The sequence below is a fragment of the Perognathus longimembris genome, unplaced genomic scaffold (genome assembly GCF_023159225.1).
Source record: "Perognathus longimembris pacificus isolate PPM17 unplaced genomic scaffold, ASM2315922v1 HiC_scaffold_4408, whole genome shotgun sequence".
Taxonomy (NCBI): domain Eukaryota; kingdom Metazoa; phylum Chordata; class Mammalia; order Rodentia; family Heteromyidae; genus Perognathus; species Perognathus longimembris.
Window position 1 is genome coordinate 27,925 of NW_025959722.1, and position 14,531 is coordinate 42,455.

The following is a 14,531-nucleotide window of genomic DNA, read 5'->3' on the forward strand; positions in this document are numbered from 1 at the left end:
GCAGGCCTTTGTAACAGCTGGCTGCCTGCACACTGCTAATGCTGTGATAAATACTCCAAGATTCCATCCTTCAGTATGTGGCTTCTCAGACAATTTACACATATCTAACAATATGACTGGGTTAGGGGTCGGTTGTTGATGTCACTAAGGACTGGTGGTAGTAGGGCTACTCAGAGTGTGCGTTAGCACAAATATTTAGTTATGTTTTGGAAATAGATTAGGCAGGTGTTGGGTTTTCCATTAACCTTACAGAGCAGGTTAGAGTTAGGGACTAAGTTAGGGTTATGCTCACTATTACAGAAAGATAGTAAATGATGGTTGAGGAATGGGTCAGGCTTAGGGAGTGGGTTAGGGAAGGGAATAGGGAATGTGGTAGACAAAGGATGAGGTTGGGGAGCCTGTTAGGGAAGATTTTAGGATAGGGTTTAGGAAGGGTTGAGGGTTAGGGAGTGGGTGAGAATTAACTATGTGGAATCAGTTTGAGTTATGGAGTGGTTTACACTCCATAACACAGGTAAGGATTAGGGTTAAGGAAGGGGCTAGGGTAAGAGTTAGGCAATGTGTTCAATATGAATGTGTTAGGTACACAATTGTATGGATTTTGGTTAGTAAATGGCTTAGGGTGAGGCATAAGGTTGGTGAGGAGCTTACGGTGTAGGTTGGGGTTGGAGCATGTTAGGGTGTGAGTACTGGCTAGAGTTAGTGTGCACAATGGGGGTAGGAGTAGGGGTCGGGTAGCTAGGATCAGAGGCCTTTAGAGTGGACACTAGGGTGGTGCTAGAAACAATTGTTGGTATCTCCTTTAGGATGAACCACCATATAATGCACTATTGACTGAAGGAACATGTCTGCATTCCTTCCCAGTGTCACTTAAAGGTATGGGAAGTAGATTCTAGGGTTCAATCTCAGTGGTAGAATACTTGCCTTGCACTTCTGAGGTCCTATGATCAGTACTCAGTAATACAAAGTTAAACATATTGGGTAGAAGAACAGATAGATAACAGATGCTAAACAGACAGTCAGATAACAGAATAACCTTAAGAGAGAAGAAATCAGAGGAAAAAGCAAGATCCTAGGAGAAAAGGGGACCACAGCTAATACCTGGGTTTTAGAGTTCATGTTTATATTTGACCTTTACCTTCATTCTGAGACCCTTCCCTTTACCTTCCATTAATCATCTGTTTTATCCACAGGCAGGGGAAACTGCAAGTACTGGATCTATGTCAGAAAACTATATGGTCTGGTAGCAGGGATGGCATGTGCTCACTGTCCCAGGCCATCCTGCCATTGATGAAGGTAAAGGTGGATGGATCCAGTATGGGAGCAAAAGAGCCCAGGGCTCCTCTGAAGGTGTTCATAGATCTCTACCTCAGTATTGGCAGCCACGATGAATGGCTCACTTCTCTGATTGAAAAGGCCAAGCAGTGGAAAGGTTTACTACACTTATACTGTAACAAGCTGAGTATTTTTGCACTGTCCGTACAAAATATGAAGGTATTGAAAATGGTGAGGCTGTATTCTGTCCAGGATTTGGAACTGGTCTGTAACTGGAAATTATCAGTCCTGGGGAAGCTCCTTTCTCTTCTACCATACATGGGTAAATTGCACAGACTCTTCCTGTCTCAGACACAGATGTCCCAGTGTAGTTCTTGGGAGGAGGAGGAGCAGTTTGTGGAGACGTTCAGCTCTCAGTTGCTCAGTCTACATCACCTCCAGGAGCTTCATTTGGAATCCATCAGCTCTCTTGAAGGCTCCTTGTGCAGTTTGCTCAGGTGAGGGTTATTACATTTGCTCTGCAGAATAGGACAGGTCTGTATTCATTTCAGGATGGATAAAGCATCTTTGCTCTGTGACAGCCATAATCATGTGTCCCTGTATGTCAACATTTGTCTTGTTCCCAAGTATGGTATCTATCCAAACAGTTTAGAGGTAGTCTTTATCCCTCTTTGGATCAGAATAGTACAATTGCATATACTGGGTACAATCATCTCAAGTTATATAGAACAACTATTTATTTTGGCTCACAGATCTAGTTGAGGTCCAGTGGAAAATATCCAGTGAATGCCACTGTTTTGGTTTATATGCAGAGACTATGTGCTCAAGCAATGTCAGGACCCTGGGTGTGGTAGTTTATACCTGTAATTCGAGCATTCGAGAGGCTTGGCAGGAGAATTTTGTCTTTGAGATAAGCCTATGCTACATAGTAAAACTCTGTCTAGAAATTTAAAAAGAGAACAACACACATAAGAACACAGAGTGAGACATAGAATTAGATAAGCCAGATTTTATAAAGGATTTATACTTTAGACAGCCCACTGATATATTGATCCATTGATTGTAACGGTACATCCTTAACTCTCTCTTAAGAGTTCTACTTAATTCCTTTTATTTTATCATAATGGAGACTCAATTTCAAAATGGATTTGTACTTAATGTGAGGGAGTATATATGAAGTATATGATTCTAGAAATAAAGGATAGGTGGTTAAGAGATAATAAAAAAGTCTGGGGGCTGGGGATATGGCCTAGTGGCAAGAGTGCTTGCCTCGTATACTTGAAGCCCTGGTTCGATTCCCCAGCACCACATATACAGAAAATGGCCAGAAGTGGCGCTGTGACTCAAGTGGCAGAGTGCTAGCCTTGAGAAAAAGTAGCCAGGGACAGTGCTCAGGCCCTGAGTCCAAGTCCCAGGACTGGCAAAAAAAAAAAAAAAAAAAAAAAAAAAAAAAAGTCTGAAGTTGATCCCTGTGTCTGGCAGACATTTTGGAGGCTGTTTGCCTTCTAGGTTTGTACTTTATGAAGGGTATTTTAGTAGCCTCATACTAGGTAATATAGGTGACTTAATTAACACAGTTGCTGGAAGAAAGCCTGATTTGGGTTTGTTATTGCTGCTACTGCTGCTCCTTCCTCTTCTCTTCTTTGTGCTTATCTGCTGCTGCTTTGTCTTCTTACGCTGCTTCTGCTTTGTCTTCTTACGCTGCTTCTGCTTTGTCTTCTTACGCTGCTTCTGCTTCTTTTTTGCTTTAAGAAATTAATTCCCCCCCCCCCCAGGTTATTAATTGAGGGGATTTATATTTGTGTCTCTGGAACTAAAATAATCTAATGTCCTTCTCTTCTTGATACCTAGGGTCAGGTTCTTTTCTGAGTAATCTTCGTGGTCCTCTTATTTAACCATCACAACAACTAATCTGTATGCTTTGCTCTACTCAGTAGATAAGGAAAGGGAATATGTGAGGTCTTATTTACTTGACCCAGTTCCAGAACAAGGTTAACAAATGTAGAAAGGACTTCATGTAAATTGGCCTTGTTGGAAGACCTCTTTACAGTATGACAGCCTCAAGGTTGGGCATCAGGAAAACTTTGGGGTTTTTCTTTGCTGCATTGGCTGTATTGAGTTATGAGTTCTCCCCACTGGCTGCTACTCATCACCACCAGTCCCCAGCACTGACTGTTCTCTCTGTCCACAGGTGCCTGAGGAGCCCCTTGAAGATCCTCTCTCTCACCAATTGTCTGCTTCTAGAATCAGACTTGATGAATTTGTCTAAGTGCCCCAATACAAGACAGCTAAGGGGACTGTGTCTAAATAGGGTTATCCTGATGGACATAAGTTCTGAGACCCTGGAAGCACTGCTAGAGAATGTATCGAGTACCCTCCAGGTCCTGAGCCTAGAGGAATGTGGGATCATGAACCTCCAACTCACTGCCATTCTGCCTGCCCTGAGACACTGTTCCCAGCTCACAACCTTTAGCTTTTCTGGGAACCCCATCTCCATAAATGTGCTGTTGCGAGTCGTTCGCCACACCATTGGACTGACCAACTTAAGGCGTGTGCGGTACCCTGCACCACTGGAATTTTATGAGCATGTTGGAGATGGGTTGCTTGCTACCCTACAAGCCAAGCTGATGCAGATGCTACAAGAGTTGGGGCGGTCAGACATGGAGTGGCTCAGTGGCAAACCCTGTCCTCATCGTGAGTGGCCCTTCAGTGACCTGTGGCCCATGCCCTGGTAGCATCTACACAGGTAAGTAGCCCTATCCACAGCTTTGGTCTGTACATGTGGACACCGAAGCGTACAAATCACAGAAGCCACAGTTACAAAGGACTGCTCATGGTAAGCAGGAAAAGGAAAGATGATCAGGGATGCGAGTTAGACATTGACTTGGGGCAGTTTGGTCATTGTCAAAAATATCCTAAGGCATTACAAATGAGAATTTGAAATTTTACATGGGTAGGGTGATGTATAAGAATTGTCCCGGGGCTGGGGATATAGCCTAGTGGCAAGAGTGCCTGCCTCGGATACACGAGGCCCTAGGTTCGATTCCCCAGACCACATATACAGAAAAAACGGCCAGAAGCGGCGCTGTGGCTCAAGTGGCAGAGTGCTAGCCTTGAGCGGGAAGAAGCCAGGGACAGTGCTCAGGCCCTGAGTCCAAGGCCCAGGACTGGCAAAAAAAAAAAAAAAAAAAAAAAAAAAAAAAAAAAAAAGAATTGTCCCTACATTGATGAATGTAAAGAGACAGCCATAATTAAAGAAACCTTAGTATAAATGATTTGTTATGCTGTGTGATATATGAACCTGTTTCGGTAACTTAAAAGTCAGATATTATTTGAAGTTGAGAGTTGGCAAAAAAAATTTGCTGAGAAATGATTAGTGGGAACATTTTTTTTTTTTTTTTTTTTTTTTTTTTTTTGGCCAGTCCTGGGGCTTGGACTCAGGGCCTGAGCACTGTCCCTGGCTTCTTTTTGCTCAAGGCTAGCACTCTGCCACTTGAGCCACAGCGCCACTTCTGGCCATTTTCTGTATATGTGGTGCTGGGGAATCGAACCCAGGGCCTCATGTATACGAGGCAAGCACTCTTGCCACTAGGCCATATCCCCAGCCCGGGAACATTTATTAGGACACTATTAAAAGGAAAATGATGGGCAATGAGGCCAAGAGCATATTGCTGCTATTGCTACTGCTGCTTCTGATCTGGTGAAGGTGCCAATGTGGGGTTGGCAACAGGCTTTTATAGGGTTACTAGGCTCTTTCCTGTTTTTAATCTCTTTGGGGGAGTCTTGCTTATTGGTCCTTTTTTTCCCCCCTCAGGGAATAGTTTGAATTCTCACCAGATTGGCTCTTCTGCATCTTATGGGAGCTATTTCATGTGCTTGTGTTGCCTCCATATTCCACCTTGGTCCTGGGTATCTGACTGTTTGCTATGTCTCCTTTAAGGGGAGACAGTCTTTCACATACCCTCTTCCTGTAGAGAAGAATGAATCCAATCTTGGATTCAGTGCCATGATGATATATTGGATTTGCTTGGAGCTGGTAGGGTTGTAGATATGTCCTAACCTACCTATTTATTATCCTAGCACATGAATATGGAGCAATCCACCGAGCCATGTCATGGTCTAATTGATTTTCGAATAGAATTACATGGCCTCATGATTCATGGAGCTAAGAGGCACTGAAGGGTCAGAAAGTGTGGATGGTATCCATGCTGTACCCTGGTCACTAAACCTCCAGCCTAGTGCATGCAGAAAGAACTCTGGGTAGGAAGTCAATAAAGTGAGTTCTAGTGTCAAAAAGGAATAAAGTAGATGGGATGTCAATCCCCTGAAGAAGTGAGGCCAGGATCCCCATTTTCCCTTGAGATTCATCCAAGACTAGATAGGTTAATTTATGAGTGTTGCCTTGAGGTTGTCCTGAAATTTAGCTCCAAGGCAGCAGTCTTTTCTAAGCCTGGCATAGGTTTCCTGTGGGTGGCAGTAGCCATATCTAAAACTCTTCCATTTCTCATACTTCAAGAGTTGATAGGTTTTGTATACCAGTGAGTATTTCAGAGTACAAAGCAAATGCCATACATGTATATATTTGTTTGTTTTGGCTAGTCCTGGGGTTTGGACTCAGGGCTTGAGCACTGACCCTGGCCCTGGCTTCTTTTTACTCAAGGATAGCACTCAACCTCTTGAGCCACAGTGCTACTTCTGGCTTTTTGTATGTATGCGGTGCTGAGAACTCGAACCCAGGGCTTCATGTATGTGAGGCAAGCACTCTACCACTAGGCCATATTTCCAGCCCAGCAAATGCTATTTGAAGAGACAGGTTTTTATAGATTAAAGAGGGAAAATAATTATATCAGGAATATGGAAAAATAGAAAATATAAACTGGAGGCTCATTTACAGTAGTGTGTTTTTGTTCTTAATATGAATGTCCATATAAAGCCTCTCTCAAAACAATAGGTCATGGGGAGGAGAGAAGGTGGGAGAAAAATGAGGGAGGAGGTAACAAGTTTGACAAGAAATGTACTCACTACTTTACGTATGTAACTGTAACCTCTCTGTATGTCATCTTGAGAATAAAATTAAAAATTTAAAAACACACCAAAACAGCACCAAGAGATCACTTGATTAAATTTACTAGGTTTACTAGAGAGACAAAATGTCTTTCTCAACCAGGTCTTTTGCCAGCAGCCCTGAATGTCTGGGGAGAGTAAAATACTTTTCCTTTGTGTCACCAGGCAAGATGGTCACATCAGTACAGAGGCAGAGTTACCTAGGTGACCCGCACACCTGGAGGCGGCTGCCTCCCCCGCCCCTGAGGTCACATCCGGGCCTCACCTCCCCATCCCACCCCCCTACAGAAGGCCTCGCCCGGGGGCGGCTGCTCTCTGTGAGCGTGGGCGCGGGTCAGCGGGACGAGCTCTCCTCTCCTGCCCGAGACCGCGTGGCGTCCTCCTTTCCCGGCTCCTGCTCCACACACCCGGCAGCCATCAGGTAAGGAATGCGCCGTGAGGGAAGGCGGAGGTTCTCATCCTCCTTAGAGGGGTCTGGAACTTTCGGGCGGTTCGTGTCGGGGCGCTGGAGTGAACTTGGAGCAGTTTATCCGGGGCTCTGAGCTCCAGGTGGGAAGTCCACGCGGAGCCGCCGCGGCTTCTCCCGCGTTGTCCACGGGTGTTTGCCCGCCGCCTCGCCCACCTGGTTTCTTCTTCATGACCCGCGTTTGCACTGCGGGCGCCGCCGGGCGGGGCGCGGGGACCCGGGTCTGGAAGGGGTGACCCCCGCCCCCATCGCCACCCGGACCCGGGGAGATCTGCCCTCCCCTCGCCCTGCTTCCAGCCCCCGCTTCCGGCTCCCGGCGGCCGCGCGTCCCGAGCCGTCGGCCCGGACCTGTGGGTCGGCGCGCGCCGCACCGAGTCCGGGTCCTCCCGGTTCCGGGGCGCAGGCTCGGGGTGCTGGCCCTGCCCGCCCGAAACGCCCGCCTGAGATTCGGGCAGACGCGGGAGCGGACGGTGCGGACCCCGCTCGGGGACGGGCGGCGCCGGGCGAGGGCGCACCGCCCCGGGACCGGAGGCCTCTGGGCGCCGGGCGCCGCCCCTCCCCGCCCGGGGCCCGGCAGGTGCGCGCGCGCCTCCTCCACCCGCCCGGCTCTCCCGGAGCCGAGCCCCGGGCCGGCGCAGCCCCCAGCCGCGCTCCTCCGCCTCCAGCGCCAGCCGCAGCTCTTCTCCCTTCTGCCCGCACAGCCGGCGGCCCTGGCCTGGCGCGGGGGTCCCGGCGCCACCCCGGAGGCAGCACCGCTGAACCTCGCGCCGCGCCGGGAGGAGCTGAGGCGCCCGAAGGACTCCCGGCCCTCAGTGTGCTTGGAAGGTGGAGAATGAGATGGAAAGGGGGCGAACTGGACGTCTGCTTTTGGTGAGTCAACATGCTGCCTAATAGCACAAGCTGTTAAAAATGAACTTTGGCAAGATAGGCGATATTTGGGTTAAGCTTCAGGCATAGGGCTCGGTGTTAATGGTAGGATTAACATTTGATTATGGTAACCAAACCCTAATCCATACCCTAAGCCACTCAGGAATCCTATGCCTTACTTGAAACTTTTCATTAACTAAACCCACACAATAACTGTGCTCAACACAGCAACCCTAACCCAGTCCTCAAAGCTGGGAGAGAGAACTGGTTTGCTGGTGTGGTTTTTGTTCTTTCCTCCCTCTTTGGCCTGTTTCCCGACAGTGTAGAGGGTCTGTGTGGGCTGCAGGCCTTTGTAACAGCTGGCTGCCTGCACACTGCTAATGCTGTGATAAATACTCCAAGATTCCATCCTTCAGTATGTGGCTTCTCAGACAATTTACACATATCTAACAATATGACTGGGTTAGGGGTCGGTTGTTGATGTCACTAAGGACTGGTGGTAGTAGGGCTACTCAGAGTGTGCGTTAGCACAAATATTTAGTTATGTTTTGGAAATAGATTAGGCAGGTGTTGGGTTTTCCATTAACCTTACAGAGCAGGTTAGAGTTAGGGACTAAGTTAGGGTTATGCTCACTATTACAGAAAGATAGTAAATGATGGTTGAGGAATGGGTCAGGCTTAGGGAGTGGGTTAGGGAAGGGAATAGGGAATGTGGTAGACAAAGGATGAGGTTGGGGAGCCTGTTAGGGAAGATTTTAGGATAGGGTTTAGGAAGGGTTGAGGGTTAGGGAGTGGGTGAGAATTAACTATGTGGAATCAGTTTGAGTTATGGAGTGGTTTACACTCCATAACACAGGTAAGGATTAGGGTTAAGGAAGGGGCTAGGGTAAGAGTTAGGCAATGTGTTCAATATGAATGTGTTAGGTACACAATTGTATGGATTTTGGTTAGTAAATGGCTTAGGGTGAGGCATAAGGTTGGTGAGGAGCTTACGGTGTAGGTTGGGGTTGGAGCATGTTAGGGTGTGAGTACTGGCTAGAGTTAGTGTGCACAATGGGGGTAGGAGTAGGGGTCGGGTAGCTAGGATCAGAGGCCTTTAGAGTGGACACTAGGGTGGTGCTAGAAACAATTGTTGGTATCTCCTTTAGGATGAACCACCATATAATGCACTATTGACTGAAGGAACATGTCTGCATTCCTTCCCAGTGTCACTTAAAGGTATGGGAAGTAGATTCTAGGGTTCAATCTCAGTGGTAGAATACTTGCCTTGCACTTCTGAGGTCCTATGATCAGTACTCAGTAATACAAAGTTAAACATATTGGGTAGAAGAACAGATAGATAACAGATGCTAAACAGACAGTCAGATAACAGAATAACCTTAAGAGAGAAGAAATCAGAGGAAAAAGCAAGATCCTAGGAGAAAAGGGGACCACAGCTAATACCTGGGTTTTAGAGTTCATGTTTATATTTGACCTTTACCTTCATTCTGAGACCCTTCCCTTTACCTTCCATTAATCATCTGTTTTATCCACAGGCAGGGGAAACTGCAAGTACTGGATCTATGTCAGAAAACTATATGGTCTGGTAGCAGGGATGGCATGTGCTCACTGTCCCAGGCCATCCTGCCATTGATGAAGGTAAAGGTGGATGGATCCAGTATGGGAGCAAAAGAGCCCAGGGCTCCTCTGAAGGTGTTCATAGATCTCTACCTCAGTATTGGCAGCCACGATGAATGGCTCACTTCTCTGATTGAAAAGGCCAAGCAGTGGAAAGGTTTACTACACTTATACTGTAACAAGCTGAGTATTTTTGCACTGTCCGTACAAAATATGAAGGTATTGAAAATGGTGAGGCTGTATTCTGTCCAGGATTTGGAACTGGTCTGTAACTGGAAATTATCAGTCCTGGGGAAGCTCCTTTCTCTTCTACCATACATGGGTAAATTGCACAGACTCTTCCTGTCTCAGACACAGATGTCCCAGTGTAGTTCTTGGGAGGAGGAGGAGCAGTTTGTGGAGACGTTCAGCTCTCAGTTGCTCAGTCTACATCACCTCCAGGAGCTTCATTTGGAATCCATCAGCTCTCTTGAAGGCTCCTTGTGCAGTTTGCTCAGGTGAGGGTTATTACATTTGCTCTGCAGAATAGGACAGGTCTGTATTCATTTCAGGATGGATAAAGCATCTTTGCTCTGTGACAGCCATAATCATGTGTCCCTGTATGTCAACATTTGTCTTGTTCCCAAGTATGGTATCTATCCAAACAGTTTAGAGGTAGTCTTTATCCCTCTTTGGATCAGAATAGTACAATTGCATATACTGGGTACAATCATCTCAAGTTATATAGAACAACTATTTATTTTGGCTCACAGATCTAGTTGAGGTCCAGTGGAAAATATCCAGTGAATGCCACTGTTTTGGTTTATATGCAGAGACTATGTGCTCAAGCAATGTCAGGACCCTGGGTGTGGTAGTTTATACCTGTAATTCGAGCATTCGAGAGGCTTGGCAGGAGAATTTTGTCTTTGAGATAAGCCTATGCTACATAGTAAAACTCTGTCTAGAAATTTAAAAAGAGAACAACACACATAAGAACACAGAGTGAGACATAGAATTAGATAAGCCAGATTTTATAAAGGATTTATACTTTAGACAGCCCACTGATATATTGATCCATTGATTGTAACGGTACATCCTTAACTCTCTCTTAAGAGTTCTACTTAATTCCTTTTATTTTATCATAATGGAGACTCAATTTCAAAATGGATTTGTACTTAATGTGAGGGAGTATATATGAAGTATATGATTCTAGAAATAAAGGATAGGTGGTTAAGAGATAATAAAAAAGTCTGGGGGCTGGGGATATGGCCTAGTGGCAAGAGTGCTTGCCTCGTATACTTGAAGCCCTGGTTCGATTCCCCAGCACCACATATACAGAAAATGGCCAGAAGTGGCGCTGTGACTCAAGTGGCAGAGTGCTAGCCTTGAGAAAAAGTAGCCAGGGACAGTGCTCAGGCCCTGAGTCCAAGTCCCAGGACTGGCAAAAAAAAAAAAAAAAAAAAAAAAAAAAAAAAGTCTGAAGTTGATCCCTGTGTCTGGCAGACATTTTGGAGGCTGTTTGCCTTCTAGGTTTGTACTTTATGAAGGGTATTTTAGTAGCCTCATACTAGGTAATATAGGTGACTTAATTAACACAGTTGCTGGAAGAAAGCCTGATTTGGGTTTGTTATTGCTGCTACTGCTGCTCCTTCCTCTTCTCTTCTTTGTGCTTATCTGCTGCTGCTTTGTCTTCTTACGCTGCTTCTGCTTTGTCTTCTTACGCTGCTTCTGCTTTGTCTTCTTACGCTGCTTCTGCTTCTTTTTTGCTTTAAGAAATTAATTCCCCCCCCCCCCAGGTTATTAATTGAGGGGATTTATATTTGTGTCTCTGGAACTAAAATAATCTAATGTCCTTCTCTTCTTGATACCTAGGGTCAGGTTCTTTTCTGAGTAATCTTCGTGGTCCTCTTATTTAACCATCACAACAACTAATCTGTATGCTTTGCTCTACTCAGTAGATAAGGAAAGGGAATATGTGAGGTCTTATTTACTTGACCCAGTTCCAGAACAAGGTTAACAAATGTAGAAAGGACTTCATGTAAATTGGCCTTGTTGGAAGACCTCTTTACAGTATGACAGCCTCAAGGTTGGGCATCAGGAAAACTTTGGGGTTTTTCTTTGCTGCATTGGCTGTATTGAGTTATGAGTTCTCCCCACTGGCTGCTACTCATCACCACCAGTCCCCAGCACTGACTGTTCTCTCTGTCCACAGGTGCCTGAGGAGCCCCTTGAAGATCCTCTCTCTCACCAATTGTCTGCTTCTAGAATCAGACTTGATGAATTTGTCTAAGTGCCCCAATACAAGACAGCTAAGGGGACTGTGTCTAAATAGGGTTATCCTGATGGACATAAGTTCTGAGACCCTGGAAGCACTGCTAGAGAATGTATCGAGTACCCTCCAGGTCCTGAGCCTAGAGGAATGTGGGATCATGAACCTCCAACTCACTGCCATTCTGCCTGCCCTGAGACACTGTTCCCAGCTCACAACCTTTAGCTTTTCTGGGAACCCCATCTCCATAAATGTGCTGTTGCGAGTCGTTCGCCACACCATTGGACTGACCAACTTAAGGCGTGTGCGGTACCCTGCACCACTGGAATTTTATGAGCATGTTGGAGATGGGTTGCTTGCTACCCTACAAGCCAAGCTGATGCAGATGCTACAAGAGTTGGGGCGGTCAGACATGGAGTGGCTCAGTGGCAAACCCTGTCCTCATCGTGAGTGGCCCTTCAGTGACCTGTGGCCCATGCCCTGGTAGCATCTACACAGGTAAGTAGCCCTATCCACAGCTTTGGTCTGTACATGTGGACACCGAAGCGTACAAATCACAGAAGCCACAGTTACAAAGGACTGCTCATGGTAAGCAGGAAAAGGAAAGATGATCAGGGATGCGAGTTAGACATTGACTTGGGGCAGTTTGGTCATTGTCAAAAATATCCTAAGGCATTACAAATGAGAATTTGAAATTTTACATGGGTAGGGTGATGTATAAGAATTGTCCCGGGGCTGGGGATATAGCCTAGTGGCAAGAGTGCCTGCCTCGGATACACGAGGCCCTAGGTTCGATTCCCCAGACCACATATACAGAAAAAACGGCCAGAAGCGGCGCTGTGGCTCAAGTGGCAGAGTGCTAGCCTTGAGCGGGAAGAAGCCAGGGACAGTGCTCAGGCCCTGAGTCCAAGGCCCAGGACTGGCAAAAAAAAAAAAAAAAAAAAAAAAAAAAAAAAAAAAAAAAAAAAAAAGAATTGTCCCTACATTGATGAATGTAAAGAGACAGCCATAATTAAAGAAACCTTAGTATAAATGATTTGTTATGCTGTGTGATATATGAACCTGTTTCGGTAACTTAAAAGTCAGATATTATTTGAAGGTGAGAGTTGGCAAAAAAAATTTGCTGAGAAATGATTAGTGGGAACATTTTTTTTTTTTTTTTTTTTTTTTTTTTTTTGGCCAGTCCTGGGGCTTGGACTCAGGGCCTGAGCACTGTCCCTGGCTTCTTTTTGCTCAAGGCTAGCACTCTGCCACTTGAGCCACAGCGCCACTTCTGGCCATTTTCTGTATATGTGGTGCTGGGGAATCGAACCCAGGGCCTCATGTATACGAGGCAAGCACTCTTGCCACTAGGCCATATCCCCAGCCCGGGAACATTTATTAGGACACTATTAAAAGGAAAATGATGGGCAATGAGGCCAAGAGCATATTGCTGCTATTGCTACTGCTGCTTCTGATCTGGTGAAGGTGCCAATGTGGGGTTGGCAACAGGCTTTTATAGGGTTACTAGGCTCTTTCCTGTTTTTAATCTCTTTGGGGGAGTCTTGCTTATTGGTCCTTTTTTTCCCCCCTCAGGGAATAGTTTGAATTCTCACCAGATTGGCTCTTCTGCATCTTATGGGAGCTATTTCATGTGCTTGTGTTGCCTCCATATTCCACCTTGGTCCTGGGTATCTGACTGTTTGCTATGTCTCCTTTAAGGGGAGACAGTCTTTCACATACCCTCTTCCTGTAGAGAAGAATGAATCCAATCTTGGATTCAGTGCCATGATGATATATTGGATTTGCTTGGAGCTGGTAGGGTTGTAGATATGTCCTAACCTACCTATTTATTATCCTAGCACATGAATATGGAGCAATCCACCGAGCCATGTCATGGTCTAATTGATTTTCGAATAGAATTACATGGCCTCATGATTCATGGAGCTAAGAGGCACTGAAGGGTCAGAAAGTGTGGATGGTATCCATGCTGTACCCTGGTCACTAAACCTCCAGCCTAGTGCATGCAGAAAGAACTCTGGGTAGGAAGTCAATAAAGTGAGTTCTAGTGTCAAAAAGGAATAAAGTAGATGGGATGTCAATCCCCTGAAGAAGTGAGGCCAGGATCCCCATTTTCCCTTGAGATTCATCCAAGACTAGATAGGTTAATTTATGAGTGTTGCCTTGAGGTTGTCCTGAAATTTAGCTCCAAGGCAGCAGTCTTTTCTAAGCCTGGCATAGGTTTCCTGTGGGTGGCAGTAGCCATATCTAAAACTCTTCCATTTCTCATACTTCAAGAGTTGATAGGTTTTGTATACCAGTGAGTATTTCAGAGTACAAAGCAAATGCCATACATGTATATATTTGTTTGTTTTGGCTAGTCCTGGGGTTTGGACTCAGGGCTTGAGCACTGACCCTGGCCCTGGCTTCTTTTTACTCAAGGATAGCACTCAACCTCTTGAGCCACAGTGCTACTTCTGGCTTTTTGTATGTATGCGGTGCTGAGAACTCGAACCCAGGGCTTCATGTATGTGAGGCAAGCACTCTACCACTAGGCCATATTTCCAGCCCAGCAAATGCTATTTGAAGAGACAGGTTTTTATAGATTAAAGAGGGAAAATAATTATATCAGGAATATGGAAAAATAGAAAATATAAACTGGAGGCTCATTTACAGTAGTGTGTTTTTGTTCTTAATATGAATGTCCATATAAAGCCTCTCTCAAAACAATAGGTCATGGGGAGGAGAGAAGGTGGGAGAAAAATGAGGGAGGAGGTAACAAGTTTGACAAGAAATGTACTCACTACTTTACGTATGTAACTGTAACCTCTCTGTATGTCATCTTGAGAATAAAATTAAAAATTTAAAAACACACCAAAACAGCACCAAGAGATCACTTGATTAAATTTACTAGGTTTACTAGAGAGACAAAATGTCTTTCTCAACCAGGTCTTTTGCCAGCAGCCCTGAATGTCTGGGGAGAGTAAAATACTTTTCCTTTGTGTCACCAGGCAA

General features: G+C 45.5%; 2 protein-coding genes across 4 annotated transcripts; both read left to right on the forward strand.

The window, feature by feature from the left end:
* Positions 1-1,113: 1,113 nt before the first annotated feature.
* LOC125344804 (melanoma antigen preferentially expressed in tumors-like) lies at positions 1,114-4,043 on the forward strand. Of its 2 annotated transcripts, XM_048337136.1 has the most exons (3): positions 1,114-1,296; positions 1,627-1,772; positions 3,467-4,043. In XM_048337136.1, exons 1-3 carry the CDS (start codon positions 1,258-1,260, stop codon positions 4,008-4,010), a joined length of 729 nt encoding a protein of 242 aa, XP_048193093.1. In that variant the 5' UTR covers positions 1,114-1,257; the 3' UTR covers positions 4,011-4,043. The 2 variants fall into 2 exon arrangements, with proteins under 2 accessions (XP_048193093.1, XP_048193092.1); XM_048337135.1 differs by having other exon boundaries at positions 1,115-1,772.
* A 5,084-nt stretch (positions 4,044-9,127) lies between these two features.
* On the forward strand, positions 9,128-12,057 carry LOC125344803 (melanoma antigen preferentially expressed in tumors-like). 2 transcript variants are annotated; one of them, XM_048337134.1, is made up of 3 exons: positions 9,128-9,310; positions 9,641-9,786; positions 11,481-12,057. In XM_048337134.1, the coding sequence occupies exons 1-3, from the start codon at positions 9,272-9,274 to the stop codon at positions 12,022-12,024; spliced, it is 729 nt and encodes a 242-aa protein (XP_048193091.1). In that variant the 5' UTR covers positions 9,128-9,271; the 3' UTR covers positions 12,025-12,057. The 2 variants fall into 2 exon arrangements, with proteins under 2 accessions (XP_048193091.1, XP_048193090.1); XM_048337133.1 differs by having other exon boundaries at positions 9,129-9,786.
* The last annotated feature ends 2,474 nt before the right edge of the window (positions 12,058-14,531 follow it).

Excerpts from the sequence above, each read along its gene's own strand:
- LOC125344804 (XM_048337135.1), top strand. The coding sequence starts at position 1,258 with ATGTGCTCACTGTCCCAGGCCATCCTGCCATTGATGAAGGTAAAGGTG. Across the intron at positions 1,773-3,466 it reads TCCTTGTGCAGTTTGCTCAG|GTGCCTGAGGAGCCCCTTGA; the intron begins GTGAGGGTTATT and ends CTCTGTCCACAG.
- LOC125344803 (XM_048337133.1), top strand. The coding sequence starts at position 9,272 with ATGTGCTCACTGTCCCAGGCCATCCTGCCATTGATGAAGGTAAAGGTG. Across the intron at positions 9,787-11,480 it reads TCCTTGTGCAGTTTGCTCAG|GTGCCTGAGGAGCCCCTTGA; the intron begins GTGAGGGTTATT and ends CTCTGTCCACAG.